This window comes from Oryctolagus cuniculus, chromosome X, assembly GCF_964237555.1.
Source record: "Oryctolagus cuniculus chromosome X, mOryCun1.1, whole genome shotgun sequence".
Lineage (NCBI taxonomy): Eukaryota > Metazoa > Chordata > Mammalia > Lagomorpha > Leporidae > Oryctolagus > Oryctolagus cuniculus.
In genome coordinates, this window is record NC_091453.1 from 39,425,011 (window position 1) to 39,452,923 (window position 27,913).

General features: G+C 39.6%; 2 protein-coding genes across 7 annotated transcripts in view; both read left to right on the forward strand.

The window, feature by feature from the left end:
- The first annotated feature begins 4,612 nt into the window (after positions 1 to 4,612).
- FOXR2 (forkhead box R2) lies at positions 4,613 to 6,009 on the forward strand. Its single transcript, XM_008272678.3, is given in 1 exon segment — positions 4,613 to 6,009. A coding segment is annotated over 1 exon segment (948 nt). The 5' UTR covers positions 4,613 to 4,644; the 3' UTR covers positions 5,593 to 6,009.
- Positions 6,010 to 12,224: 6,215 nt separating this feature from the next.
- RRAGB (Ras related GTP binding B) overlaps positions 12,225 to 27,913 on the forward strand; it is an 87,093-nt gene continuing 71,404 nt past the window's right edge. For 3 of the 6 annotated variants that reach the window (XM_070067360.1, XM_070067359.1, XM_002720034.5), the window contains exons 1-4: positions 12,225 to 12,894; positions 13,826 to 13,859; positions 19,745 to 19,844; positions 26,912 to 26,978. In XM_070067360.1, coding sequence (XP_069923461.1) covers positions 12,803 to 12,894; positions 13,826 to 13,859; positions 19,745 to 19,844; positions 26,912 to 26,978 — 293 coding nt within the window. In that variant the 5' untranslated portion in view covers positions 12,225 to 12,802. Of the gene's footprint in view, positions 12,895 to 13,825; positions 13,860 to 19,744; positions 19,845 to 24,923; positions 25,008 to 26,911; positions 26,979 to 27,913 lie in introns of all 6 variants that reach the window. The other 3 variants (XM_051827721.2, XM_051827723.2, XM_002720033.5) reach the window with 2 other exon arrangements.

Consider the following 27,913-nt stretch of genomic DNA (forward strand, 5'->3'; position numbering starts at 1 on the left):
GCACATAAACAAGACTAGTGTCTGCAAATACTACTGATGCCATAAACAAGAGTGTCAATTTGTTAAGTCAACAACAGGAGTCACTGTGCACTTACTCCTCATGTAGGATCTCTGTCCTTAATGTGCTGTACATTGTGATTTAATGCTATAACTAGTATTCAAACAGTATTTTTCACTTTGTGTTTCTATGTGGGTGCGAACTGATGAAATCTTTACTTAATATATGCTAAACTGATCTTCTGTATATGAAGAGAATTGAAAATGAATCTTGATGTGAATGGAAGGGGGGAGGGAGAGGGAAGGGGATGGTTGCGGGTGGGAGGGAAGTTATGGGGGGGGAAGCCATTGTAATCCATAAGCTGTACTTTGGAAATTTATATTCATTAAATAAAAGTTAAAAAAATAATCTGTATCCCCCTTAAAGTAAACTTATGTGTCAAACAATAAAATTAGACCTTAATGTACACTACACTTTAGTTAATAATATATATTATCTTAATTGATATTTTCAAGAACTCAGTGAGGTTTTTTTTTATTATCTCCATTTTATAGATGAGGGGACTTAAGGTTTGCTAGAGATAAATTGATGAGTCAAATGGCAATCACTTATTCCAGTAGCCTATTGTCTGCTACATGCACAGTGACTTGAAACCCAGTATACCCCATATTGAATTTTTTCATTTTTGTTATATGTGAAATCAGAGAAGTGGTCTTCAGGAACTTGAAAATTCAGATTGCTAGAGAGGAAAGCTCATGAAAATAGTTTTGAAATAAACCTTTTATAGATTCTTTAATGACCAATGGTTTTTGTACATGAAGAGGAATAGCTGCTACTATTTGTGCTTTGTTTACTGCTTAGTTTTATTAAGTTTAAACAGCTCCTAAACAAAACTTATAAAAATATTTTTTATTGAACATCTAAACATTGGTTACCAATTTTGTGAACTGAATTCTCTAAAAGTTTTAAACTGCCATTATAAATTTAATGTAGCTTTTTGGGAAATAATTTAAATAGTTTAAATGGCATATAAATCTACACAAATACAATAATTGAAAATATATCCACATACATAACATTTACACCTATTCTATAATATGAACAACATGGGTTTAATTTATTTCCTCTTCATTTTCACCTTCATATTTTCTTTGCTTAGGTTAATGTTATACTTATCTCTCTCTCTCTCTCTCTCTCTCTCTCTATATATATATATATATATATATATATAGGATTTCACTAATTTTACTACACTTCATGTTCCTAGGATTTCAATAACCTTGGTTAACTAAGAGGAAAAGAGGACTATCATTTCAAGGTAATAGAATATGATTTATCAACTAATTGATTGTTAGGGAGTTTTAAGGCATGGTTGGGGAGTTCAGCTATGGAGTATTGGCTGATACTCCTTCAAAATGATGTTTTATTTGTTATCTCATGGCACTTCTAATAAAATTCCCTGTCACACAGGGAATTTTTTTCAGTAAGTTGCCTTTAACAAAAATGAAGTATTCTTTATTAATGTTTGGTAATACGTACTATCCTGTACTTTTACTATATTCATGTATTCTGTTAATATAACTCATATTTGCATATACTTTATATTTTATTTCGATTAGAATTATTTTCATTTTTATAGAGTATATATATTTTAAAGATTTATTTATTTATTTGAAAGGCAGAGTTACAGAGAGGCAGAGGCAGAGAGAGAGAGGGAGATCTACCATCTGCTGGTTCACTCCCCAAATGGCTGCAACAGCCAGAGCTAGGCTGATCCAAAGCCAGGAGCCATGAGCTTCCTCCAGGTCTCCCATGTGCGTGCAGGTGCCCAAGGACTTGGGCCATCTTCCACTGCTTTCCCAGGCCATAAAAAAGAGCTGGATTGGAAGAGGAGCAGCCGGGACTTGAACCAGCACCCATATGGAATGCTGGCACTGCTGGCAGCAACTTTAACAACTACAGCACAGCACCTGCCCCTTAAAAAGACTTTCTAGATGATTCATTTCCTAGAAGACAAAGGATTGAGTCTACATACAAATTCTTTGAGTGGGGACAAGAATCTGGGCACAGGGACATTTTTGAAAATTGAAGGAGAGAAAAACTGCTTCCACAGAACCATTATTCGTGTGTGTGTGTGTGTGTGTGTGTGTGTGAAGGGAGAACAAAAATAAGTATAAGGAGGCATGTGCTGTAAAAGATATTTCTAAGGTCATTATGGATTCTCATCACTTTTTCCACTTCATCTTTTTATATTTTTGTACCCCACTTTGCTGATAGCATGTGTTTTCATTAGTCACTGACATTTTTGCACTATGTTGACTATTGGAAGGGTGGGGTCCTGGGAAACAGGAAACCCACAAGTGCAAGTTCATATATTTTTCCAAAGCATTTGAAAAATGCTCCTGCCTCTTGTTTTTGGAGTACACTTAAGAGATAAGGTATTAGGAACCTAGTTGGCATGTGCTGCTGTTTTCCATGTTTCTGTCCCTGGATAAACTGTCCTTTAAGTTCAAACTTTTATGGGAATCCCATGTGATTCATGTAATTTGAAAAAAGTTTTTCCCTTCTATCTTATAGCAGAATGGTGTCTAGCACTTGAAACTTTTTATTTTAATTTCTCTATAAAGTGGTGATATCCTTTTTGGTTATGTTTTACTTGTCTTCCAGGACTTTTATATACTGTTTTGATACGTGGTAGACACTTACTGTCTAAATATAGAGTGTTTTAAGATAAAGATCAAAGAAATAGTATCCACATTGGTTTTACTAGCCAATTTCTAATACTTGACATTTTTTCCCTGGTGAAGATGGAAGAGAAATTTTGTGACACTACATTAAAATGTGTCTTGGTTCTTTAACATTGGAATAATCAGCAATATATTTCATGTTCCATCCCCTGATTTTCCCAGGTCAGTGCGCTACTGTGAAGGAGATCCATTAATTCCCCAAAGAGAAGATGGAAAGAAGATTTTTATTAGCCAAGCCAAGATAATTGGGAATAGGCCATTCTAAGCAGAAGTTCTTGAGCAGAGGGTCATAGGCAAAAAATAGGTGGGGTGTATGATTTAAATCCCAGAAGCTTACTATTTCTGGGCTAGTAAGTATGAAGTATGAAGTATGAAGCTGAAGTGATAAATTAGCCTGGAAATATAAGAGGGTTGGTTCCTGGAAGGTTTTTTTGTGTGGTGCAATATAGAAATAGATTATTATGTTAATGTAAAAGCAGTGCTCTGTGGCTAGCCTTCTTGAGTTGGAAACTCAGCTCTGCCATTTACTAGCTGTGAGACTTAATCTTCTTTGTGCCTTAAGACTTTTACTCTGTAAAGAGGGAATAATAAAAGTATCTAATTCAGGATTTTTTTAAGGATTAATGAATTAAATCACATAGAGTACTTATAGAACTCAATAATATTAATAGCTCATATCAGTTTTGTTATTGATTTTATATTGATACAGTAGAAAGACCACTATGGAAGCCTGTATGGAGGATTTTGATTAGAATATGACCAGAGGATAAGGAAACCACACGGAGATTAAAGTGCCTCTTCAGTAGCTCTCATTGACATTTGCTGGCTACATTTGTGATGTAGTCCAAGTGTGGTGGTTTCAGTGAACTCATATACTTTATAGACGGACATGTGTAGACTGAGTTAAACTAAACCTTACCATTTTGTTTTTCTTACCAATGTCCTTGACATGGACTTACTGGAAAGATAAATTTTGGAGCTTTCAGGACCTGGTATGGCATGAATAACCTTTGGTTCTGCTGTCCTCAGAGTACATTTCACAGCTAGTTTCCTAATATGATCCTGGGAGAGGGAAGCTAGTTTCCCCCGTAACAGGATCGAAAATAGCAGCAAGGTTGGATTCTAACATGGGTTTGAGACTAACAGAGGCCATTCTGGTAGTTACCATCCTATTCTAAAACTCCAGTTACACATATTACTGCATACCTTCTATAGTATGTTAAATGTGATTAGAGTTAGTGCATATAGTGAAAATATAAGAAGACCTGGACTGCTGATCTAGTTCTCTAACTTAGTAAGGGATATGTTCCTAAATATTCTGTAGATCTCAGTTCTAATATTTGTTACAGCAGTTAATAATACCCACTATGTTATCTTGCAGGACTGTCATGAAAATAAATTGATATCACCTATGTGAAAACACCTGACAAAAATTCAAAGCACTTTAAAACTGGAATGATTTCTTAAACCATTTAAGGATGACTTGAGAATATAATCTCATCTCTACATGTGTTTGTTTCTTCATTAAATGAACCCAGCAAAAATTGAAAGATATGCCAGATAATCAGATGTTATACAAGTGAATTTAGTTTGCAAATAATTCAAAGTTTACATGTGGTTATATGGGGACTTCCTGCCTCCAGTGAGTCCTTTTTTTTCTGCAAAAATGTTCTTTTTAGTTACTTGTCTGTTCCAGAAGTCTGAGATTTCTCCAAATCTTACCACTAATCAGTAAGACATTGGTGTTCTTTTTTTTCCAGGATTTTTATCAGGCCTATTGACAAGCTCCCTTCATGAAATCTACTACATCAGAAACGGTGCCCCAGAAAAAGCTTTGAAAAGCGCCCAAGAGACTGCAGTCATTTTGAAAATCTTCCTCCACCTATCTCTCCACCAAAGATGGATCTAAATCTAAAAAATCTTGAGTTCTTGTACAGTCTTCATGGCCAGGTGCCGGGGATGCTGGACTGGGACTTTGAGAATGAGTTTGTCCTGCCTTGTACCACAGACCAATGCCTCTTAACTGAGCAGAATCTTCTCAAACACAGATTTCTAGCAACGAACCCCCCTCAGGTGCCTCAGAAGGGAAAAGCTAGTCTTAACAAAGATGATCCTCACATTGAACCCAACCTGTGGATGTGGGTGAATCCTAACATCGTGTGCCCCCTTGGTATCCAGGGGTTCCCAAATCCCAGTGATAAAAATGGTCTGAGAAGTATGTGTCCTTTCCCTTGGCCACTCACTATGGATAAAGAGTCTAGCTGCTCAGAGGCTGCAGTGGTAGACTGCCAACCATTTTTCCCAAGTGATCATTCTCCTGAAGTGAAGCACTTCACCTCTTCCATCTGTGAGTTAGAGTTCACAGAAGAGAAAGTAAAGGAACGAGAAGACAACTCTTCTGCAGCCCTCCAGTTCCCTAACAAAGAGTGAATTCAGCAGCAGAAATCCTGGCAAATTGAGAACCAGGAGATAAGGTCCTGGTCTCGACCTCCTCTCAATTATGGCCACCTAATTGCCCTAGCATTAAGAAACGGCTCCCCCTCTGGACTCAATGTGCAAGACATCTACAATTTTATTCGCCAACATTTCCCTTTTTTTCAGACAGCTCCAGGTGGTTGGAAGAACACCATTCGCCACAACCTTTGCTTCCTGGGGAGCTTCAGGAAGGTGCCAGTCATACTTCAAGATGAGATTAATGCAAGACCTCAAGCTTGCCTTTGGATGCTCACTGAGGCAGGGCACCACCGCTTTCAGGAGGAAACTCGTCCCTTGGCCTCTGCTCGGAAGCAGATCATCCAAAAGTGTATGAGTCAGCCAGATGTGATGACTGCCCTATTTAACCTTTGAACTGCCACTGCTCTCTTCTGGGAGCATTGTCTTCCTTCTGATGCTTACCCATGCCCTCACTGACCTTCATCAATCCCTAATCTCTGTGCTTGGTGCCAAGCTTGTCTTTATCAACTGTTACAAGAATAGTGCTAAAGTGAGAGGTGGGCACTGAAGAGGTGGAGCTTGAATCAAGGTGGGGGAGTCATGAAAGGTTGAATGACAATGCTGACAGTTGTGCATTGTTAGTGGAGGCTGGAAATCCTAGAACAGTAATGTGGAAGCTAGGGAAAGAAGGGCATGGCCATGCTTCATGAGAAGGGAATTCTGCTTACTCTGCATACACTCTCACATGAAAGTGAATGGTAGGATTTAGTACAAAATGCAGAGTGTACCCAGGTCACGTAACTAGTTCAGGTGAAGGTGTGGGTGCTTAAGAAGAAGGAGACACGATGTTCAAAGCCTAGAGATTTGATCGAACTCTGCTTCTGTTCATTGGTTACATCTTCCTAAGAGACCCATTTTTATCATTCAGAGCCTTAGTTTTCTCTTTTTGGTCCTGAACTTCTCAGCCTTGTTCTGCTGTCATCCAATTCCAGTGTTAACAAACAATTCCAAGTAGTTATTTTAGTTTGGATATTGAAAACCCTTGAATTGCTCCTGCATTAACCCCAAGCCTTTTGATAACAAAGTTTTGTTTCCCATTCATTCATGCATCAAATCTTAATAGAGGAAATGCCAGTGTATTGAGATCCGTCTTAGATGCTGAGTATAGAAAGCTGACATATATTAGTGGGAGACACATATTTGTAATGTAAATATGATGAAACTGATACATGAAGTTGCCAGAGAAGTGGGGAGATTTCTTCCTAGGAAAGACATGAAAGGCAGTGAAAAGTTCTCAAAAATAAATAGGAATGTAACTGAGCAGATAAACTGGAGGAGAGGCATTACTGAGGCAACAGTGTGAACAAAATAAATGGAGCATGGGAGAGAATGATACAAACGAAGTTTAGTGCTTAGTTATATTAAGGCCAGGAGTGGCTGTGAGAAAGGTGACCAAAAGACCTTTTATGTACTACTTAAGTGTGTGGACTCTATCATGTGTGCTTTGGGGAACCAAGAGATATTAGCGATGTTTTTTTTTTTTCTAAAAAGCAAAAACAAGCAGAAAAAACCAACAATAACAAATACGTCATTCAATTATCTAATTTCAAAATTCATCATTTGTATGCAAATAAACCATGCCTTTTATGTTAGTATATTGTTAAACAAATATCCAGGGAAAACACACATTTCTAAGTATCCACTTACCTGCAAAACCTTTATTAATGGGAGCAAAAAAAAAAAATACCTGTTACTGTGTTGCCATGATACTAAAGGACCACTGAGAACTCCAAAGTCGGGATCTGAACCCCAGCTCTGCCCCTTGTGTCACCTTTGGCCTGAACCTTTCTGAGCTTATTTTCACGATCTAAAAAAGTGACAGTCTCCACTTCACCACAGAGATCAATAGGGATAAAAGAGCTGCCCTCATTTTCCCCTTCAGTTTCTTCAATGCTCTTCTCTCTGCTTAATTTTAAAATATTGTAAAAATAGAAAATAAAATAAAAAGAGAAAGGAGTTTGTTAAGGAGCAGGTGGTTAGCCCACTAGTTAAGACACCCACATCCCACATCAGAGTACCTGGGTTCAGTTCCTGATAATATAGATCCTGAGAGGCAGTGGTAATGGCTCAAATGACTGAGTTCCCACCAACCACAAGAGAAACCTGGTTTGAGTTTCCAGCACCCCTACTGTTGTATTTGGGGAGTAAAGCAGCAGATTGAAGTGCTCTTTCAAATAAAAAGAAATGTTTTAAAGTCTGTTAAGTACAAAGGCAATTCAATATATTGAAATTTATATTCAATGCCTTATTACAGCTCATACAAAGCTGTTTATTCAGATTGAATTGCCAGAGAAACATATGAAAAGAATATCTTTGAAAAATAATTTTAAATGCTATTTCTGTATCATAATGCAAAGATGAAGTTCACAGAATACCTTGAAGTTAATAAAATAATTCCGCTAATGAATTATCAACATTTGGGCTTCGGTGTTTTTTCAAAATTAACATTTGTAAATCAAAGAGACTATTCTGAAATTAACAAGAGTACTTTTTATCACAAACTACATTTCAAAAATATCTGCTCTATACATTTCCCAAACAGATCAAGCTTTCATTTTCAGAAAGGCATTTTTGGGGCCAGCGCTGTGGTGCAGTAGGTTAATCTTCCACCTGTGGAACTGGCATCCCACATGGGCGCCGGTTTAAGTCCCAGCCGCTCTTTTTCCAATCCAGCTCTCCTGTAGCATATTAATATTAGGTTTTTAGATTTACCATCTGTTAATTTCTACATTCCTGCTCGCTCCTCTGGTTTTCATATCTGTTCAGTCTTTTTAAACTGTGCCTTTTAGTATGTCTTCTACTTTTTGTTGTTGAAAGTGGAAATGATGGACTGAGTTCAAAGAACTGTATTAAATAGGCTTTAAGTAATACAGTAGTAATGTGTGGAGGAAGGGAAGTTCTATAATCCTATAATTAGGTCTCCATCTATGGTGAGCTTGTGTCCCTGGGCTATGAACTTCATCAGTGCTTCTTTTATTTTTCCCTCCTTAGGTAGGGAAGGATGGGTATAGGGAAGAGTTGAAGATTTTCCTTCTCCCAGATATACTGGACTCTGATAGTACCTTAATAGGTTGGGTTCTGGTAGAGTAATTTCTTCTAAGGGTAGACCAATTTACCAATAGAGTGCTCTGGTGTTTCAAAATTGTTACTTCAGAAGCAGGATAGGATTTTTCTCTGACATTCACTGTGATATTGATCTGTTAGAATTACAGGTAAAATTTACAAGTGTGCCTCTTTCTGAGTCCCCCTAGAATTTTTAACTTTCAGGATTGTCCACATAGAGCCTTTAGCAACTTCTCAATTATAATTCTTTTTTTCTACTCTGTTCATAGTTCCCAGGGAAGTTTCTGCTCTGAGAAATGTCATTTTCTGTATGTATCTATCTGTTTCTCCAGTATTTGGGGCGGGGGCAGGTTTTTGTCCTGTGAGTTCATTTCTCTGATGGATAAAATAACTGTTGCTTTTCAGTCTGTTCAGCTTTGTCTTTTTGTCTCACTGAGTGCTGAATTTTAAATTCCTTACATGCAGGCCTGCAAACTAAAGTCTCCATAATATTTTCATTCCTAAAATTCTGAACTCTAGGAAACTGAAAAACTATTCAATGATATTTCAAGTTAAGAGATGGGAATGGTGAGAAGAGGCCTCTTAGCAGGATGTAAGAATGAACCCATGAGGCTCTGGGAAGTAGTAGTGAGCTACGGAAAAAAAAAGAAGACAAGCGTGAAGACAGGAAGGGTAGGCAAGTTAGGAGTGACAGTTTGAGTAGTAGAAATATAAGAGTATGTTTGAGGCTAACACAATTGGATTTAGGGAATAAATGGAAACTTTTTTTGGAATCTTTGTTAGGGGCCTTATTACTTTTTCTTGCTGAGATAGGTGTTTAAAAACCTGCATTGAGATCTGAACAAACAAAAGGCTGGTGTGTGTGTTGGGGGGGGGGGGAGGAGCTGAGGTGTTATTACAGAAGCATCCAAACAGCAGTGGAACCTGAAATTAAATGATGTTTGTATCCTTAGGATCCAACATAGTTCCTGGCACTGATTGGTTACTCATTGAATATCTGCTGAATGAATGTAACAGTGCTTAATCAATACTTTCTGAAAATATCCTATACTAAAAAGTTAAAAAATAATTTGGTAAAAAATATAAAATGCCTTTAATTTCCTATTTAAATAAGATTCTTAAATGAAAGTATAAAAATAAGTAGCCAGAGCTGCCAGGGTATAAATCAGAATCTTAAAGACTACACATAGGTATACACTGTGTTAAGTTTTATTTACCATTCTTCGGAATCAGCCCTTAATTACGTTGAGTTCTTCAATCTTTTTCCGCTCCCTTTTTTCCATTCCCTCCCTTTATCCCTGCTCCTCTTTATTCTTCTTAATCCCCATATTTTCTTTCATTTTCACTTCTGCTTTCTCCACTTCTCCCCTTTTCTTCATCTTTCCCTCACCTCCTTATATGTTCATTCCTCCTCTTACTTCCCCTTGCCACACTGAGGCACTTTTAGCTGTTTATTAGGAAGGTTGAGAGAGTGAGATTGGATAGAGATATGTGACTGCTGAGGTTGCTGAAGATCAGATATTGAATGCCCTTGTGTTGGTAGACTTAAAACATATATTTATTTTATTTATTTGAAAGGCAGACAGAGATCTTTCATCTGCTGGTTCACTCTTCAAATAGCCACAACAGCTAGGGTTGGGCCAGTCCAGAGCTAGGAGCTGGAAACTCCATGAAGGTCCCCGACATGGGAGGCAGGGGCACAGATAATTGGGTCAACTTATATTGCTTTCCCAGGCTCACTAGCAGGGAGGTGGATCAGAAGCATAGCAGCAGACTCAAACCAGCCCTCTGAGATGGGATGTGACATCGCACGTGGGAGCTTAACCCTCTGTCCCACAACTCAAGCCCTGTTGACATACTTTTAAAATCAAGTTATGTAAGACTTTTAAAGAAGGGAAACCAATTCTGTGTTTTATAATTTAACATATTGATCAAAGGGTAAGATGTTTGACCTCGTAGTTAAGATACTGGTTAAGACACCAGCATCTAATATTCGAGTAACTCGGTTCAATCCCAACTTGCCGCTTCTAACTCCAGCTTCTTGCCAATGCAGAACCTGTGAGGCAGTGGTGGCGGCCTAATAATTATATCTCTTACATACACTTGGGAAACCAGGATTGAGTTCCTGGCTGCTGGAATGGGCACGGCTCAGCCCTAGAGTTTTGAGCATTTAGGAACTGAACCAATAGATATATGTCTTCATTTCTCTGCCTCTCAAATAATAAAACATTTAGAAAATATATTACTGTAGCAGCTGATAGGAGGTTGGATAGCTTGAGGGAGTGAAAAAGAAACCAGTAGTAGCAAGGAGCCTGAAAATTTCTATAAAGGAGCTTTTTAAAGGAGCAATTTGGCTGAAGAAAACAGGGGAAAGTGGGGATTGGGAGGACATATTTGAAAGCTACCTTCACAAAAAAAGCACATATTGATTATATTTACTGTTTGGAAGGGTGAGATGACTGATGACAATTATTCCACCCACTCCCAAACCCTTTGAACCTGCTAGTATAGGAAAATCGCTTAGGTGATTATTTGCAGTTCTTTAGGTCAGAGAGTATGACAGAAAGAACGAAAACTGCAGCAGTAAGTACAGGGAGGAGTGGACAGACTTAAGAGAACAGACTATAATGACTTAGTTTCACTGACTTTGTGTGGAGGGCAGCAAATCTGGAGCTACAACTTACTTTGGGACTGAAGGTCTTTCACTAGATAGGGAAAGCTAGAATAGGAATCTTTTGAAGGACAGCTGGTGGGAGGCGGCAAGATATTAGTAATATGTCTAAAGAAAGGATAATAAGAACAGAATAAGTTTTCCTTAGGCATGACAGTTGTAGAGAAAGGATAATATAGGACTGCAAATGCAAAATGTGGGCACAGACTATCCTGTTTGCAATTTCCCTCCCTTCCTGTGCGTGTGTGTATAAATATGTAATATGTATTATATAATGTATAACAAATAATGACTATTATAGTTATGTGATTTATAGTATATAAACATATATAGTACCGAGAGGCTTAAGATGAAGAGTTAATCCTCTGACCTGTAACTGCCTACCCTCTGTAACCCCTTCTAGAAGCAACACCTTACAAAACTTTAGGGCGTTTATACCAGAGGTCTGTGTACAGAATATAGAATGCATATGCCAGCCAGCAGTCCTTCAGTTACCACTTCTAGACTTTCCTTTTTGATATGGTAAATAAGGAATATATTTCTCACGCTGTTTTAAGCAAGTGGGGAGATAGATGTGTGTGCTAAAATCTTCCATGAGTCCCTATTCCCTGTAATAAGGATAACTCATTGAGCAATTAGTAAGTGAAGACACAGTTATAACCGATTGGGCGTATTAATTCATTTAATTGCTATGGGGACTCAGCATAAAAGCAGGAAGACAAAGAGTGCTCTGCCTTCCCGACCAAAAACTGTTATGGATAAACAGTAGTAAAAACCGGTAACTTGGACGCACCGAAATTGCAACTGTCGCTTTTAATTCTCTGTGGCGGACAAACACCGAGCGGAGAGTGAGGCCGGCAGTCCCACTTTTTTTTTTTTTTTTTTTTTGACAGGCAGAGTGGACAGTGAGAGAGAGAGACAGAGAGAAAGGTCTTCCTTTGCCGTTGGTTCACCCTCCAATGGCCGCCGTGGCCGGCGCGCTGCGGCCGGCGCACCGCGCTGATCCGATGGCAGGAGCCAGGAGCCAGGTGCTTTTCCTGGTCTCCCATGGGGTGCAGGGCCCAAGCACCTGGGCCATCCTCCACTGCACTCCCTGGCCACTTTTTTAATGCTTGCAGGATGGCTGCGTCCAACGCAGCCGGCGGCGTCTGGAACAGAAAGGCCAACACACGTGACGCCGACAGAGGGCACTCTGGCTTTCCCTCAACAGTCTCTATGGTATTCTTTCCAGCCCACCCACCCCTTGGGTAGCGGCAGTCACGTGACAGACTCTGGGTTTACGGCAGGTGCCCACGTGATGCTGGCCTGCAGTCTGGTGGCTGCGGTGAGGTACCTGGGCTCCTGAAGGGCGGGCGGTTAGATAATAACCGCCGCCATCGGGCGGATTCCCTAGGGCGGCCAGGCCACTGGTGCAAGGAGCCGGCCGACAGCTTAGTGCCTACTGCACGGGTCAGCTCTTTCTGCTGCCTCCGCCTTCGCGATCCCTACTTCTTTGCGGTGAAGTGACCTTTGGGTTTTGAGAGCTTGGGTCCTGAGGCCCAAACTTGGGACGAATCCCTAACCCACCACTCCTTTTCCCCCTAATCCTCTTTCTCTTCCTTTGCACCACTGAATCATTTGACCTTTGAGCTGGTCGGCTCGGCAGTGCCTTGAGGCCAATTTCGGGCGGTAAAGGTAACCTTGGGGAAAGCGGCCCCCCAGTGGACAAAGGCGGAGGCAAGCATAGAGCAGGCCTAAGGGCCTCAGGCAATGAGAATAGGCAGTTAAGAGGGTGAACAAGAAAAAAGAATATTGCGGATTTAGAAGGGACCGGAAAGAACTTGTTGCAAGATGGAAGAATCTGATTCTGAGAAAAAGATGGAGAAAGAAAATTTGGGGCCGAGAATGGATCCTCCACTAGGGGAACAAGAAGGATCGCTAGGGTGGGTGAAGGGCATTGTGTCAAACCTGGCAGGGGGATGTTTTACTTGATGAGAGTCTTGTGAATTTGAACATACCATCCCCCCATCCAATGATAAGTTGCTTCAATTTACCAATGAAGTTGACTGGCATCATATTTTTGACCAAAGTCTAAGCAGAAAAGCACACTGGTGCTAACTGGGCAGAAACAACCCTTGAGATTGGGCTGATAACATTCCTTGTGTGGATGGGGGGGATGGGGGAGATGGGGGGTGGTGGGGATGGTGGTGGTGGCTGGCGGTGGTGTGCTAATTGGGGAGGCAGTTCTGAATTGCTTTGGATTATCAATAAAGGATATTTGATATCACCATGTTGTAGATAAGAAGGCTAGGAAGAGAATTGGCATTTTGTGGTCAGAGACCAGTGGCTTAAGAGTGTTTTCTGTCAATTTGCACCTGAATTTGAGACTTGTATTATATGTGCTTTGGTGAGTGAAATGGGCCTTGGAAGGACAGCCAAGGCGTGAAGATACTTCCAGATATTAAAAATGGACTGATTTTTTTTTCTAACTAGCTGGCAGATTTGAATATGAAAATGTCATTTGATTTATTAAAACACCTGTATATGCAACTTTGGTTAATTTTTAAGATTCTGAAAAATTCAATCTTAAAAAAAAAAAATAGAATCCAGAAATTTAGTGCCTGATTTGCATTCCTAAGTAAATCTTAGGAGCTACTTCATGATCTTTTAATTAGTGAATAGGGAGCATAAAACCAGTTTTATGATTAGGAAAATTAGGGACTTCACTGAACTGAGGCCCTAAACATAGCTGTAGTCAACTGTAGTCATCTGATGCTCTCTTGCATCTCTACATTTATTTGTATTTCTAAAGTTTCAGTTTCTAAGGCAATTAACTATGTCATGAAAACTCTATCTTTTGCTTTTTATCTGCAGGTGGGTGCTACCAAACACAGCCATGAAGAAAAAGGTAAGATGTGTTAGGTACATCAAAAACATGAAGGTAAAGGTAAGAAGTTGCTATTCAGGAAATATGTGGTATATATATATTCTCATTCCTGGACTACTCAGGAACCTTGTGGTTTCCCTGACTTTCATCTCCTTCTTTGCTATCAGATTTACTTTTCCTACTTTAAGGATTTGACTGTATCATTCATGTATTTAACAGTATATGATGTCCTTTTAAAGTCTTTTGTTGATTAAGCCATCTGCCATACCTATATACCCTATCAAAATCATACAGAATTTGGCCGGCGCCGTGGCTCAATAGGCTAATCCTCCACCTTGCGGCGCCGGCACACCGGGTTCTAGTCCCGGTTGGGGCGCCGGATTCTGTCCCGGTTGCCCCTCTTCCAGGCCAGCTCTCTGCTATGGCCAGGGAGTGCAGTGGAGGATGGCCCAGGTGCTTGGGCCCTGCACCCCATGGGAGACCAGGAAAAGCACCTGGCTCCTGGCTCCTGCCAGGATCAGCGTGGTGCGCCGGCTGCAGCGGCGGCCATTGGAGGGTGAACCAACGGCAAAGGAAGACCTTTCTCTCTCTGTCTCTCTCTCTCACTGTCCACTCTGCCTGTCAAAAAAAAAAAAAAAATCATACAGAATTTGTTCTCCAAATTTGCAAATTAATCTGCACATTGTGCAAGCCATATACACAAAGGACACAGACTGCAGCCTATACATTTATGTTTAACTCAATTCAGATGTTGCCATGATAAGGTTTTTACATGAGTTCACCAGAAGGAATTTAAAACTCCTTTTTTGCTTTCTATTTTTATTTTAATTTCAGGAATTTATTAATAAATTGGATTCTCAGAGTCACAGCAAGTTCTCATGTTAATGTGGTATTAATACAAAGAGAATAAATTCAATGTAGTTGAGATACAATTCTGATAATGCAATGCTACATCCTCTCTCCCTCTGTCTCCCTTCCTTCATTCACTCTTTCCTTCCCTTTCTTTCTCTCTCTTTCATTTTTAATTTTTCAGATAACATTTTTAAAGATTTATTTATTATTTATTGAAAGGCAGTTATAGAGGAAGAGAGGGAGACACACACACACACACACACATACACACACACACACAGAGAGAGGGCTTCTCTCCAATGGTTCACTGCCCAGATGAATGCAATGGATGGACCTGGGCTGATCCGAAGCCAGGAGCTTCTTCCAGGTCTCCCACATGGGTGCAGGAGCCCAAGGACTTGGGCTATCTGTTACTGCTTTCCCAGGAATGTTAGTAGGAAGTTGTATCAGAAGTTGAGCAGCCATGACTCGAACTGTTGCCTATATGGGATACTGGTGCTGTTGGAGGTGGCTTAACCCACTATACCACAGAACCAGCCCTATATATCATATTTTTATATACATTTTAGTCAAAGGCTTGATGCTTTACCAAATAGGGTTCAAACAAGGAAAAATAAAAAGACCCTAGTTCAGCAGGAATATAGGCAAGTGCTATAAACAATTGTAAAATAAAAGATGAACATTTCAGTCATACATAATACATTTTTAAATTTTTTTATTTTATTTGAAAGATGTAGAGGAGAGACAGACCCCAAAATAGCTGTAACAGCCAGGACTCAGCCATGCCAAAGCCAGGAGCCAGGAGCTTCGTCTGGGTCTCCCAAGTGGGTGCAGGGGCCCGAGTACTTGGGCCCTCTTCCACTGCTTTCCCAGGTACATTAGCAGGAAGCTGGATTGGAAGTGGAACAGCCAATACTCTGATCAGCATGCATATGGGATGCCAGCATTGCGTTTGGCAGCTTAACCTGTTACCCATACAACGCTGGCCCCAATACATTTTTAAATAATCACAGGTTGGGCCGGCCGGATTCTGTCCCGGTTGCCCCTCTTCCAGGCCAGCTCTCTGCTGTGGCCAGGGAGTGCAGTGGAGGGTGGCCCAAGTCCTTGGGCCCTGCACCCCATGGGAGACCAGGGTAAGTACCTGGCTCCTGCCATCAGATCAGCGCAGTGCGCCGGTCGCAGCACGCTGGCCGCGGCAGCCATTGGAAGGTGAACCAACGACAAAGGAAGACCTTTCTCTCTGTCTCTCTCTCTCACTGTCCACTCTGCCTGTCAAAAAAAAAATTAAAAAAAATAATCACAGGTCATAGAGGCCGGCGCAGTGATGCACTAGGTTAATCCTCTGCCTGCAGTGCCAGCATCCCATATGGATGCCGGGTTCTAGTCCCAGTTGCTCCTCTTCCAGTCCAGCTCTCTGCTGTGGCCCAGGAGGGCAGTGGAGGATGGCCCAAGTGCTTGGGCTCCTGCACCCACATGAGAGACCAGGAGGAAGCTCCTGGCTCCTGGCTTTGGACTGGCATAGTTCCAGCCGTTGCGGTCATTTGGAGAGTGAACCAACGGAAGGAAGACCTTTCTCTCTGTCTCTCTCTTTCACTGTCTGTAACTCTACCTGTCAAATAAATAAATTAAAAAAAATCACAAGTCATTAAAAGTATAGTAGTAAATCATTCTTTTTTTTAATTTATTTTGACAGGCAGAGTGGACAGTGAGAGAGAGAGACAGAGAAAGGTCTTCCTTTGCTGTTGGTTCACCCTCCAATGGCCGCTGCGGCCGGCGCACCGCACTGATCCGAAGCCAGGAGCCAGGTGCTTATCCTGGCCTCCCATGGGGTGCAGGGCCCAAGGACTTGGGCCATCCTCCACTGCGCTCCCTGGCCACAGCAGAGAGCTGGCCTGGAAGAGGGGCAACCGGGACAGAATCTGGCGCCCTGACCAGGACTAGAACCCGGTGTGCCGGCGCCGCAAGGCGGAGGATTAGCCTAGTGAGCCGCGGCGCCGGCAGTAAATCATTCTTGAACATTGGTTTGACAGAGATATAAAACATAGTTTGACAAAAATATATTTGAAGCAGTATTGTAACAGGCACTTCTTTTTTGTTTTTTTTTTTTTTTAAATTTTAGTTCTTACTATATGTGGGAAAACACAAGGTATTTGTCTTCCTATAAAATTCCCTTTTTTTTGTGCTCTTATAGTAGTATGCCCCATCTTGGCGTTGAGGCAGAATCACCAAGAGAACAGATCTGCAGCAAATTTCTTAACCCTTTTGAAGCTTCAGTTTCCTTATTTGTAGAATGATGATAATATTACCTATCTCAAGGAGTTATTCTGAAGTTTAAATGAGTAAATATCTGCAGAGCTCTTAGATCAGTAACTGACATGGTTAGTATGGGTAAGTCTTCCATTAAGCAATTGAGATAAGATCTTTATTTTTTTATAAAAATGTGCTATTAGCCATAATTTCATCTAATAGCTAAGTTCTGTGATTCCAGTTTGCTAATGGAATGTTCTTGATGAGTCCATCTAAAGTTTATATGAACATGAATGCCTAAAAATACCCACCCAGAAATTTCTACATGAATAAGAAGAAAAATCCGATTAATTAAATCATTCTCCAGTGTAATCATGTATCAAAACATCACATAGTGGACAATTACTATTTTTCAGTTAAAAACTTAAGGGACAAAAACAATTGAAACAACTTTAGATTGGCTTATCAGTAACATTTCCTTAGTGAGATAAAGTTATGTTGTTGAGTTACTAGATTACATCAAGCCTGAGTGCAGTAATTTTCATGAGTATTTCTTATAGTTAGAATCAGAAATTTTTATAAAATATCCCAGAGATAAATATAAAATATATATCCTAATTGTTTGAGAAATAAAGCAATTGGAACTATAGTTCATAATTTTTAGATTTGAAAGGACTTTTAAAAGTCATTTAAAAGGCCATCTTTGTAGTGCAGTGGTTTAAGCCACTGCCTATGATGCTGGCATCCCATATCTGAGTGCTGGTTCCAGTTTCTGCTCCTCTGCTTCCAATCAAGCTTCCTATAATGTGTCTGGGAAGCAGTTTTTGGACCCCTGCAATCGATGTGGGAGATCATGATGGAATTTCTGGCTCCTGGCATTGGCCTGAACGAAACCTGGCTGTTGTGGGCATTTGGGTGTGGACCAACAAATGAAAGATCACTCTCTGTCTCAGTTTGCCTATCAAATAAACAAATAAATAAATAAATATTTTTAAAGGCCACTTTTCTTAGTTCACTTCTAGTGCAACAATATGCAGCATGGTTCACATGTATTTTTCTATGTTAAATGCTGATATTGACAAGAAGACTTTACTAACTTAAGGCCACCCTTTCCACTGAACAATTCTCATTGTTAAAAACTCTTGCTTTGGCCGGCGCTGTGGCTCACTAGGCTAATCCTCCATCTGCGGCACTGGCACTCCAGGTTCTAGACCCGGCTGGGGCACTGGTTCTGTCCCGGTTGCTCCTCTTCCAGTCCAGCTCTCTGCTGTGGCCCGGGAGTGCAGTGGAGGATAGCCCAAGTGCTTGGGCCCTGCATCTGCATGGGAGACCAGGAGGAAGCGCCTGGCTCCTGGCTTCAGATTGGCGCAGCGTGCTGGCCGTAGCGGCCATTTTGGGGGAGAACCAACGGAAGGAAGACCTTTCTCTCTCTCTCTCTCCCTAACTCTACCTGTAAAAAAAAAATAAAATAAAAAGCTCTTGCTTTTGTTTTGCTAGCTTGCTCATTCTTTTGATGAATATATTTTGATTGTTTTATGTTAGACACATAGAGGACTCTCTGATTTTCAAGTAGTTCAGGGTCTTATGAGAAACAGATCCACCAAAATGAGTTATCTGCAATGTATTATGATCTGCAGTGGTGTGAAGTAGTGTGGGGGTACAAACAAAAAAGCACCTAAGTCCCCCTAGGGCATTGGGGTGAGAGAAGCTTACGTTTAAAAATTATTTTTTTTTTGAATTGAAGGGCATGGAGGCAGCGATAGCAAAGGGGAGAGAGAGAGAGAGAGAGAGAGAGAGAGAGAGATCTTCAATCCATTGCTTCACTACTGAAATGCCTCACCTGCCAAGGCCAGGTGATATTAAAGCCAGGAACTGGAAACTCAGTCTGAGTCACCCACTTGGGTGGTAGAGATTCAACTGCCTGATTCCCAGGAATGCACCTTACCAGGAAACTCAAATGGAGAGCAGAGTCAAAACTTGAGCCCAGGCACTCTGATATGGAATGTGGACTAGGTCAAATGCCTACCCCAGAGAAGCTTCTTGAAGTGATGATTTCTGAACCAAGTCTTGAAAGATAAGTAGAAAGAAGCTGAAAAGAATACAGCATTAAAAGAGTCATAGAGTCAGGACTCCCTGGAGGACTGAGAGTAATCAAAGGGACTACAAGCAGTTTAGTGTGGCTTGATATTGAATGTTTCAGGCCTAGAGGGACAGGAGATCAGGACTAAGAAATAGAAAGGCTAGATCAAAGAGGGCCTACTATATAGTTTAGGGACTTGATTCTGTAGGCCATGGGAAGCTTTGAAAAAGGACAAGGAGAGACAGACTAGTTAATGGAACAAGACTATGGAGGTAAGTGGAAAGGATAAGATGAAGGGCACAGGTGGAAGGCTGACCTTGAGCAGGAAAGAGCTTTCAACTGAAAATCAACTGAAATCCTCTGCTAGGTAGGTCATGGCATCAAATGTTAGGTTATGAGAACACAGGGTTTAGTTTCCTCCTCAGAATGGCATTTTTCTTAGTTCTAAATATATTAATAGTGCATATTAGTAATACAATGAATTAGTAATAAAACGAATTCACTGCAGTTGTGTTGCCCAGAGTATGTGTGGTCTTTCATAATCAAGTGCCTGGCCCCTGGAAATTTTGTGTGTTCAACAGTTTAGTTAATTACAAGTATTTGCACCAGGTTGTTGGTACTGTCATTTCAGTGTAATATCAAATACAGGAGAAAATTAGTTCCCTTTGGACTTTATTTGCCCTTGATGGCTAACATTTTTCCTTCTGTTTTACCTTTTTGTCCTTAGGTGCTGTTGATGGGTAAAAGTGGGTCTGGTAAGACCAGCATGAGGTCTATTATCTTTGCAAATTATATTGCCAGAGACACACGTCGCCTTGGTGCAACAAGTAAGATGTTTAAGCTTTTTTTAAAGCCAGGTGATCTTAACTATTAATAATCTGCATAACACACTTGGTTGCTTGGTTGCTAGTTGCTTGGGGATGCGGAAGTTGAGGGATTTGTTTTGGAGCATGTTTCCCTTTTTGTATTCCTCTTCAGAGAGTTGTCACCTAATTCTGGTTACTATTGCTCGTTCTCTTGGGAAGATTCTTTCTAAGTTGCTTACAAAGTAAAAGCCTTTTTCCAACTAATTGTTTATCTCAATATTTCTTGCATAAAGATAAAGACCCTTTGTTTTGGTAGGGGGAGAGTGTTTTATACTATTATTATTCAAAGGAAAATTCATAGCTATTAACAAGCATAACAATAAAATCTCCTAAATTTTTTTTCTCATTTTTTTTTTATTTTTTTTGACAGGCAGAGTGGACAGTGAGAGAGAGAGAGAGACAGAGAGAAAGGTCTTCCTTTTGCCATTGGTTCACACTCCAATGGGCACCGCGGCCGGTGCGCTGTGGCCGGCGCATTGCGCTGATCCGAAGGCAGGAGCCAGGTGCTTCTCCTGGTCTCCCATGGGGTGCAGGGCCCAAGGACTTGGGCCATCCTCCACTGCACTCCCAGGCCATAGCAGAGAGCTGGCCTGGAAGAGTTGCAACCGGGACTAGAACCCGGTGTGCCGGCGCCACAGGCGGAGGATTAGCCTATTGAGCTGCAGCGCAGGCTGCAGTAGTTAGTCCTTGTCCTTAGTAAAGGTAGACTGACTATGGGTGTGGACATGAGGAGGGTGATCATTTTGTGACTTCTCTTACTGGGTCTTCATAGATGTTTTCATTGGAGCTTCAGCTCTAAGCTGGGAAATATGTTGTTATCCTTTAGTGTTTGAATATTAGCTGATTCACTAGGCTGCCATGGCTTCCAAGACCATGAAACTAGGGTCCTGGTAGACCCTTCCATTTCTGCGCTGCAATGCCATTGCACTGTACAGCATCCAAACATTTCTAGATTCTGTGTTGGTCTTTGGTTTCTGGGTGAGAAGGTATTACCCTATCTGGTCTTCAAATATTCCTAATCTGGTTTTCTTTTATTTTGTACACTTTTAAGAACAAATCACCCAATACTTTATAAGATGTCTCACTCTTGTGAGGACAAAAAAGTTTTTTTAACAATGCATTGGGTTCCAGACCCTAGGATACAGAAGAGAGGGAAACATCATTTTTGTTCTCATGGTGCTTGGAGTGTGGTATGGACTCTCATAATTTAGGCAGTTTTGATAATTAGAAAGCCATTTCTTAGGTAGAGCTCTGAATTCATTTCTCTTTATTTTTTGTTAGCTAGTTTTGTTTTTGTCCTCTGAAATCTCTACAAAATACTAGAGGATGGTTAATGTTTCAATTTATCCAAGCCATCTCTTGCCTCCCAAATCTTGTCTTCCTTAAGTTAAACATTTCAAATTCCTCTGCTTATCCCTCATTTGATGTAGTTTTGAAGCATCTTTAAGAACTTATTCAAATGTGCCCACATTTTTATTGAAGTTCTGAGATTAAATGCAGATGCGGTCTCCATCAGGGTAGAGTGGGCCTGTTGCATCTCTTATTCTAGACATTACATTGCTGTTAGCATAGCATAACCTTCCCTCTCCTATTCTAGAGTTATCTTCATTATATTGAATCATACTAAAAACCCAATTAACCCAATTCCATTTCATATATATTGTTATTTTTTTTTGACAGTCAGTTAGAGAGTGAGAGAGAGAGACAGAGAGAAAGGTCTTCCTTCCATTGGTTCACCCCCAAAATGGCCGCTACGGCTGGCGCGCTGCGCCAATCTGAAGCCAGTAGCCAGGCGCTTCCTCCTGGTCTCCCATGCAGATGCAGGGCCCAAGCACTTGGACCATCCTCCACTGCCTTCCCAGGCCACAGCAGAGAGCTGGACTGGAAGAGGAGCAACCGTGACAGAACCGGCGCCCCAGCCGGGTCTAGAACCTGGAGTGCCAGTGCTGCAGACGGAGGATTAGCCTAGTGAGCCGCGATGCCGGCCCATATATATTGTTATAAAGCCATCTACTTTTTGAGCAGTTGATATCAGGAATCAAAGAATAAATTTTTATTTATCTTAAGTTGTTTGATTTTGTTTTAGCCCATGATCTGTTTCTGTACCTGGTGTTTGTTAATTATGAAATCCAGGATAAGTCACAATATCTTTGAACCTCAGTTTCTTTATCCATTGAAAAAAGGTGGAATCTTGTTTTCATCTTAGCTGTTTGGTGTTTCATCTGATGTCTTAGCTATCCTTCCTAGCTCTGGGCTAAGTATCTGTGATAAGTATGTCATCTAATTTTCATCTAAGATATCGGCCAAATATTTTGGTCAACATAGTATTCTATGGCTTGTCGTGTCACTAGAGTTAATATCTTTGACGCCAGCCTCTGGAAAGTTTATCTGTCCAGATTTTTCTCCATCTTGATTTGCTAAGATTTTAAAAATTCTCTCTTCTTCCAAGTTAACTATCTGTGCCTACCATCTCTACAGTTTCAGAAGATTGGAGTTAGCTAAAGTTTATCAAACAACTGTTCTTTTCCAAGTATGCTGTTGTATTTACTTTGGTCCTAATGTTAACTTAATTTTATTAGATGATGAAAGTATGACTTGGAAGTTAATCTCATTCAACTACTAAACTTTAGAGCTTAAGTGTCAGTCTATGCTCACACCTACGTAGATTACCTAGTCTAACAATTTCTGGCAGATGTCTTGTTTTGTGTTTTAAATTTTGTACACTTTTGAAGCACCTTTTTCTAGTCCAAATGAGGTTTCTGTTTTTAGCTCATCAGCAGAGTTGATTTATTTCTCTGAGTTTTATGACTAAATAGTCTTGCAACCAAAATGTCAGAACTACTCAAACAGCTTAAAATAGTGTTGACATAATCAAGTGTCATAATAATTTGCTGAATGTTGTAAATTATATGAAACTGTACATTAAAGCAGGCTATTTATTCAACAAGTACTTTTTTCAAGATTCTAGTATGCCAGGCTCTGTCGATGGAACAGGGCTTTTTCTCTTAAGGATATCTTAAGTGGTATCTTTACTGATAATACTTTTTTAGTTATTACTGTACCTTGTTAAAGGTAGTAAAGGTATACTAAAAAACTTAAGTTGGCCTTAATGCTTTAGTGTACCATTAGCTGATTTGTCATTGCTGATAAACGGTCTGAGTTCTATTGCTAAACTTATATAGACCAGTTCAAAATCCATATAAACATTGCTTTTTCCTTGAATTTCCTTTTTATACAGTTGTTGATTTTCTTTAAAAGTAGTAAAAGAGTACTTCTTATAAAATATTATATTGACTTTAATGTTTTAGTGTTTTCCTAGTTTGTCGTTCCTGAAAAAGTCCAGTTTTATTTTGTTAAACTTGGAGCCTACTGTGGTTTGGAAATTTGAAGTAAGAATGTGGAATGGTGATATTCACTTATTAGGGGACTGTTAAAATGTGTGTGTCAGAATAGCAAATTTGTCAATTAAAATGTGATTCTGATGTATTTTAGTCGCAAACACTGTTGACGCCTCTAAGACTTCCTACCTTCTCAAAACTCTCTGTTCCCTTGGCTTTTATTTAATATTCTGTTGTCCTGGTTTTCTTCCTTGATGTTTAACATCCCTTCCCTGCATTTTTTTTTAAATCTTCATCACAGTATTTTCTTCTTTCTGCCCCTTAAGTGTATGTGATTTCCCTAAAGCTCTGTTCTTGGTTCTTTTCAGTTGCCCTTGTGACTACAGGGCAGGAAGACCAGAAGAACTAGAGGCCCCTATAGTGACCAAGGGACTGCAGGGGAAGCAGGAAATGGGAGTTATATCAGAAAGTGCTTAGTCAGGTTAGGTAGTTTGAAGTGAGGGTAGAGCACAGACCCTAGAGAATTTTAAACAGAAATATAATGTGATCTGATTTATATTTTATTATTTTTAATTTTAAATGTTAATTATAAAAGTAATTGAAAAATTCAACATTTCATAAGTTTAGACAGTCTATTCCTTCTCTCATTCTCAGGCCTACTTCTTGTGGAGAGCCACAATTAGCAGTTTTGAGGTTATCTTTTTGGCATTTTCTCTTCTATATATATGTGTGTGTATATATATATATATATATATATAGTCATGTTTATAGAGAGAGCTGTGGGTTTTTTTCTCCCTTTCTATAGAAGAATGAAATAAAAACCTGCATTTTGAAAATATTACCATATCTGTAATATGGATGATAGATTGGAGGGAGACAAGTGTAGAAATAGATTGATCAGTCAGGATACTATTTTAATAGACTAGATAAAAAATGCCAGGAGCTTGATTTGGGTTACAGTGGTGATACTATTACGATGAGAAGCCAATGGAGTTGTGATATATTAAGAGATAGAATCAATACAATTAATGGGTAGATTTAGAAAATGGGGGGGAGTGGATTGAAGGATGAAACTCAGGTTTTGGCTTAGGAAACTGGTTAAATTCACTAAAATGGAGAAGCTTGAAAGAGAAAGAAAAAAGAGATTGTGAGTTACGTTTGGATACAATGAGTTTTGATTTTGTTTAACTCTTGTTTATTATGTGGAGATGTACAATATGTGAGTTGTTAAGATAGGAGAGAAATTTATACTAGAGATACCTATTTTTGAGTTATCAGTCTCCAGATGGTAAATAAAATAATGTGACTGTATTAGCTTGCTTTGGGGCAGAAAACAGATGAGAAGATGACCAAGGATGGCATCTTGAAGAACATTTAAGAGACAGAAAGAAGTATAGGAGCTTGTGAGGGAGGATCTTCCTAAGAGCTCATAGATATGATATCAGAGACCAAGAGAAGAGAAATTTTTGAGAAGAGAGTAGTCAACAGTGTCATGCTGCAGAGAGTAAGACAAAGACTAAAAAGTTCACTGGATTTGGTAATGGGGACATTGGTCACTTGATGAAAAAGATTTCCATGATATGGGAATAGAAACCAGATTTCTATTCCATGTGCCCCATATTTACACAGTCACTGAATCCTGTCACTTCTTTTGTTATTGTCTTTCCCTTTCTCAGTAGCACTTCTTTCCATTTTTTTTTAGTACTAGACCGTATACATAGTCTTCAAATTAATAGCAGTTTGAGCACCTACTCTCTCGTAGACTCTGTTGGAAATACAAAGACATGTAAGATTTGATTCCTTTTCCAAGGAGGGGGAAGTAAAGGGGAGAAGGGAAGTAGTTTGGGCACCTACTACGTGCCAGGCACTTTATATATGATAGATAATTCATTGAGTCCTCACAGTAATCCTGTGAGGTCAATACTATGCCCCTCCTTTCTTTTTTAATAGAAAGAAAAACTGATACTTGTAGCTCAAGTGATTTGCCCAAGGTTACCCAGAGAGGTAGAGCTGGTATTTGAACTCAGATTCATTGAATCTAAAGCCTGTATATTTTTAATAATGCTTTGCTACTTGTGATCTAGTTTATGAGAAGCTAAAATTGCACAAAAGTTAGATGGCAGTCAATTTAAGCAACAGATTTAAGATAGAAAAAAAGTCACTGTGTAACTGAATATCATATAAATTACATAGATAGTAATTGGTAGACTTTGAGAAATTTTCTGGCTAAACATTTTCACTATTCCTCCATGGGATTTTTAGTGCCTGGCAGAGAGTAGATGCTTAATAAATGTTTGAATGATTAGAGGGAGAAATTATGGTAAGTGGGCATAGCCAAGCAGGGCTTTTAAGAGGAGGTGGGATTTAAGCTGGGTATTAAAACATGAATGTAACTTTGAAAGAAAGATGGGGAGGGCTTTCCAGACAGATACAAAATAGACAAGTACAGGATGGGATTGGGGGTGTAGTGTAAGGCAGAGGTCGCAAACAAGCAGAATGTATGGTCAATAAGGCCTGTAAATATAATTTGGCCTGTTGTAGTGTTTTAGAAAAATTGGCATTAATTATAAACATGTAAATGTTTCTATAAAAATTAATTTCCCATTATTACTGAAAAAAATTTAAAGATTTGGCTATTCTGAGCCCACATTCCTTCATTGCAAACAAGCCAAAGTTGAGTAGCTGCTGTCCATTCCACTGTCACATTGGGTGGCTATTTACCTTTCATATGTGGCCAACTTTGCTTGTGTATAAGTTTACTGACCAGGCCTCACTTAGCAAGTTTGCGATCCCTGATGTGAGGTATGTTGGGAGTTGGAGAGGTAGTGTGGTTTGAGGGGACTGTGAATAAACCAACTTGGGCTGGAGTGAAAGATTTTATTTATTTGAATCATTGGGGGGATATATAGTTAGATTGGAAGCCAAATTGTGAAGGACCTTGAATAGCCCCCAAAAAGGCATGGAAGAGCCATTTTAAGTGTATTGAATGGGGAGTGACATGTTCAAAGTAATGTTAAGAAGATGAACCTGACAGGAACCTATAAGATGAAGTAAAATGGATAAGGCTTTCTGGTGGGAGGTCAGTTAGGGAGCTATTTCAATAGTGTAGGCATGAGATAAGGGCCTCCCTTAGTGTTAGTAGTGGGTTGCAGAATAAATAACAGAATTGAGAGAGAATACAAAGGACTAGCAATGAATTGCATATGGACAGAGGAGTCAATAAATGGGAAAGTGTAGGGTCATTAAGTAAAAAAGAAATCAACAGTGGGAATTTGGTTATGATTTATGTACATTCTGTGTTTGGTTTTTGTTAATGTTTGTATATTTATTTATTTATTGTGTGAGAAGTTGATATGAGCAGGTGGGGCAGGAAAGATCTGTTAAGTATATATGTCATTGTCTTACATGTTGAAATTTTAACATTAGTATTGTAATTGGAGATTGTTTCTACTTTAAGTACTAAACTACTAAAAAGTAAAATGACTTACATGAGAGCTAGTTCTGTAGCTCAGCATAGTTTAATTGCTCACCATGCCACTAAACCACACTATCAAGCTGAAAATTACTTCTTGTAGCTTTGAGCATTTCACTCCACTTTGGTCCTTCTAAATTCCGTGGGTCAGTGCTTTGCTTAATTTTAATTTCACCTTGCATGCTACAATTACTAGATTTGTCATATTTGTTTTCCAGTTGATGTAGAACATTCTCATGTTCGATTTCTGGGAAACCTGGTTTTGAACCTGTGGGATTGTGGTGGGTAAGTACCGTCTGCTTACTTGTTTGTGAAGCTGATGGCACTAATCATGGCATCGAGCAAAATCAGTATACACCTAGAGTAACTGTCATTTGTAATAGGTACATTGGATAGAAATTACCAAATATTTGTCAGTTAAAGATCTCTTACTTTTAATAGTGAAAATGCCTCTATATGTGACAGATTTAAGTAGCACTACCACAAGCACAATCTAGATATCTGTAGTATGGGATAGATTATCCCCTCTTTTGCAGGGATATAAGTGGATTTCTGTCTCACGTGATCTGAAGCCTTTGCCAAGGTTTTCATACCATCCTGCTTTGTTCTTAGTTATTTCAATAACTATCTCCAGGTCATCTCAGCACTGTGGAGCAGATCCTAAGCACATATTTTCTGCTGAATTATCCATTGTTGAAAGAGTAGGAGATAGTCCCTCCTCTCATCACCAAGGCACTCACCAAAAATACCATCAGCGATGCACACTCACTATGCTTACTTCAAAGGTACTTCAAAAAACTTGTGGAAAATATAATTAAAAATATTTACTTTGTTTAAATATGTTGAACTCTATGAATAGTTTTTTTCCATAACACACATTTCCAGGAATTTTTTGAAGACCCCACATTTGCCAATGTTGTTCTCTACCATGTGCTGGAGGAGTATATGTAGTGCATGGTGGTTAGGAAAATAGGCACTAGAGTTAGACTGGAGTTTTTATTTCAGCTGTGTTGGCTGTCTTGTCTTGGATAGATCATTTAAATTCTACAAGCTATAGTTTCTTCATATGTAGAGTAAGGATAGTAATGGTACCAACTCATTACACAATGCCCTCTGTACGTGATAGATTTAGGTATTACTACTTAATGTATATTTGTACAAAATGAATATTTACTGAAATAATAATACAGTAGCCAAAAATTGTCTATTAACATGATTCC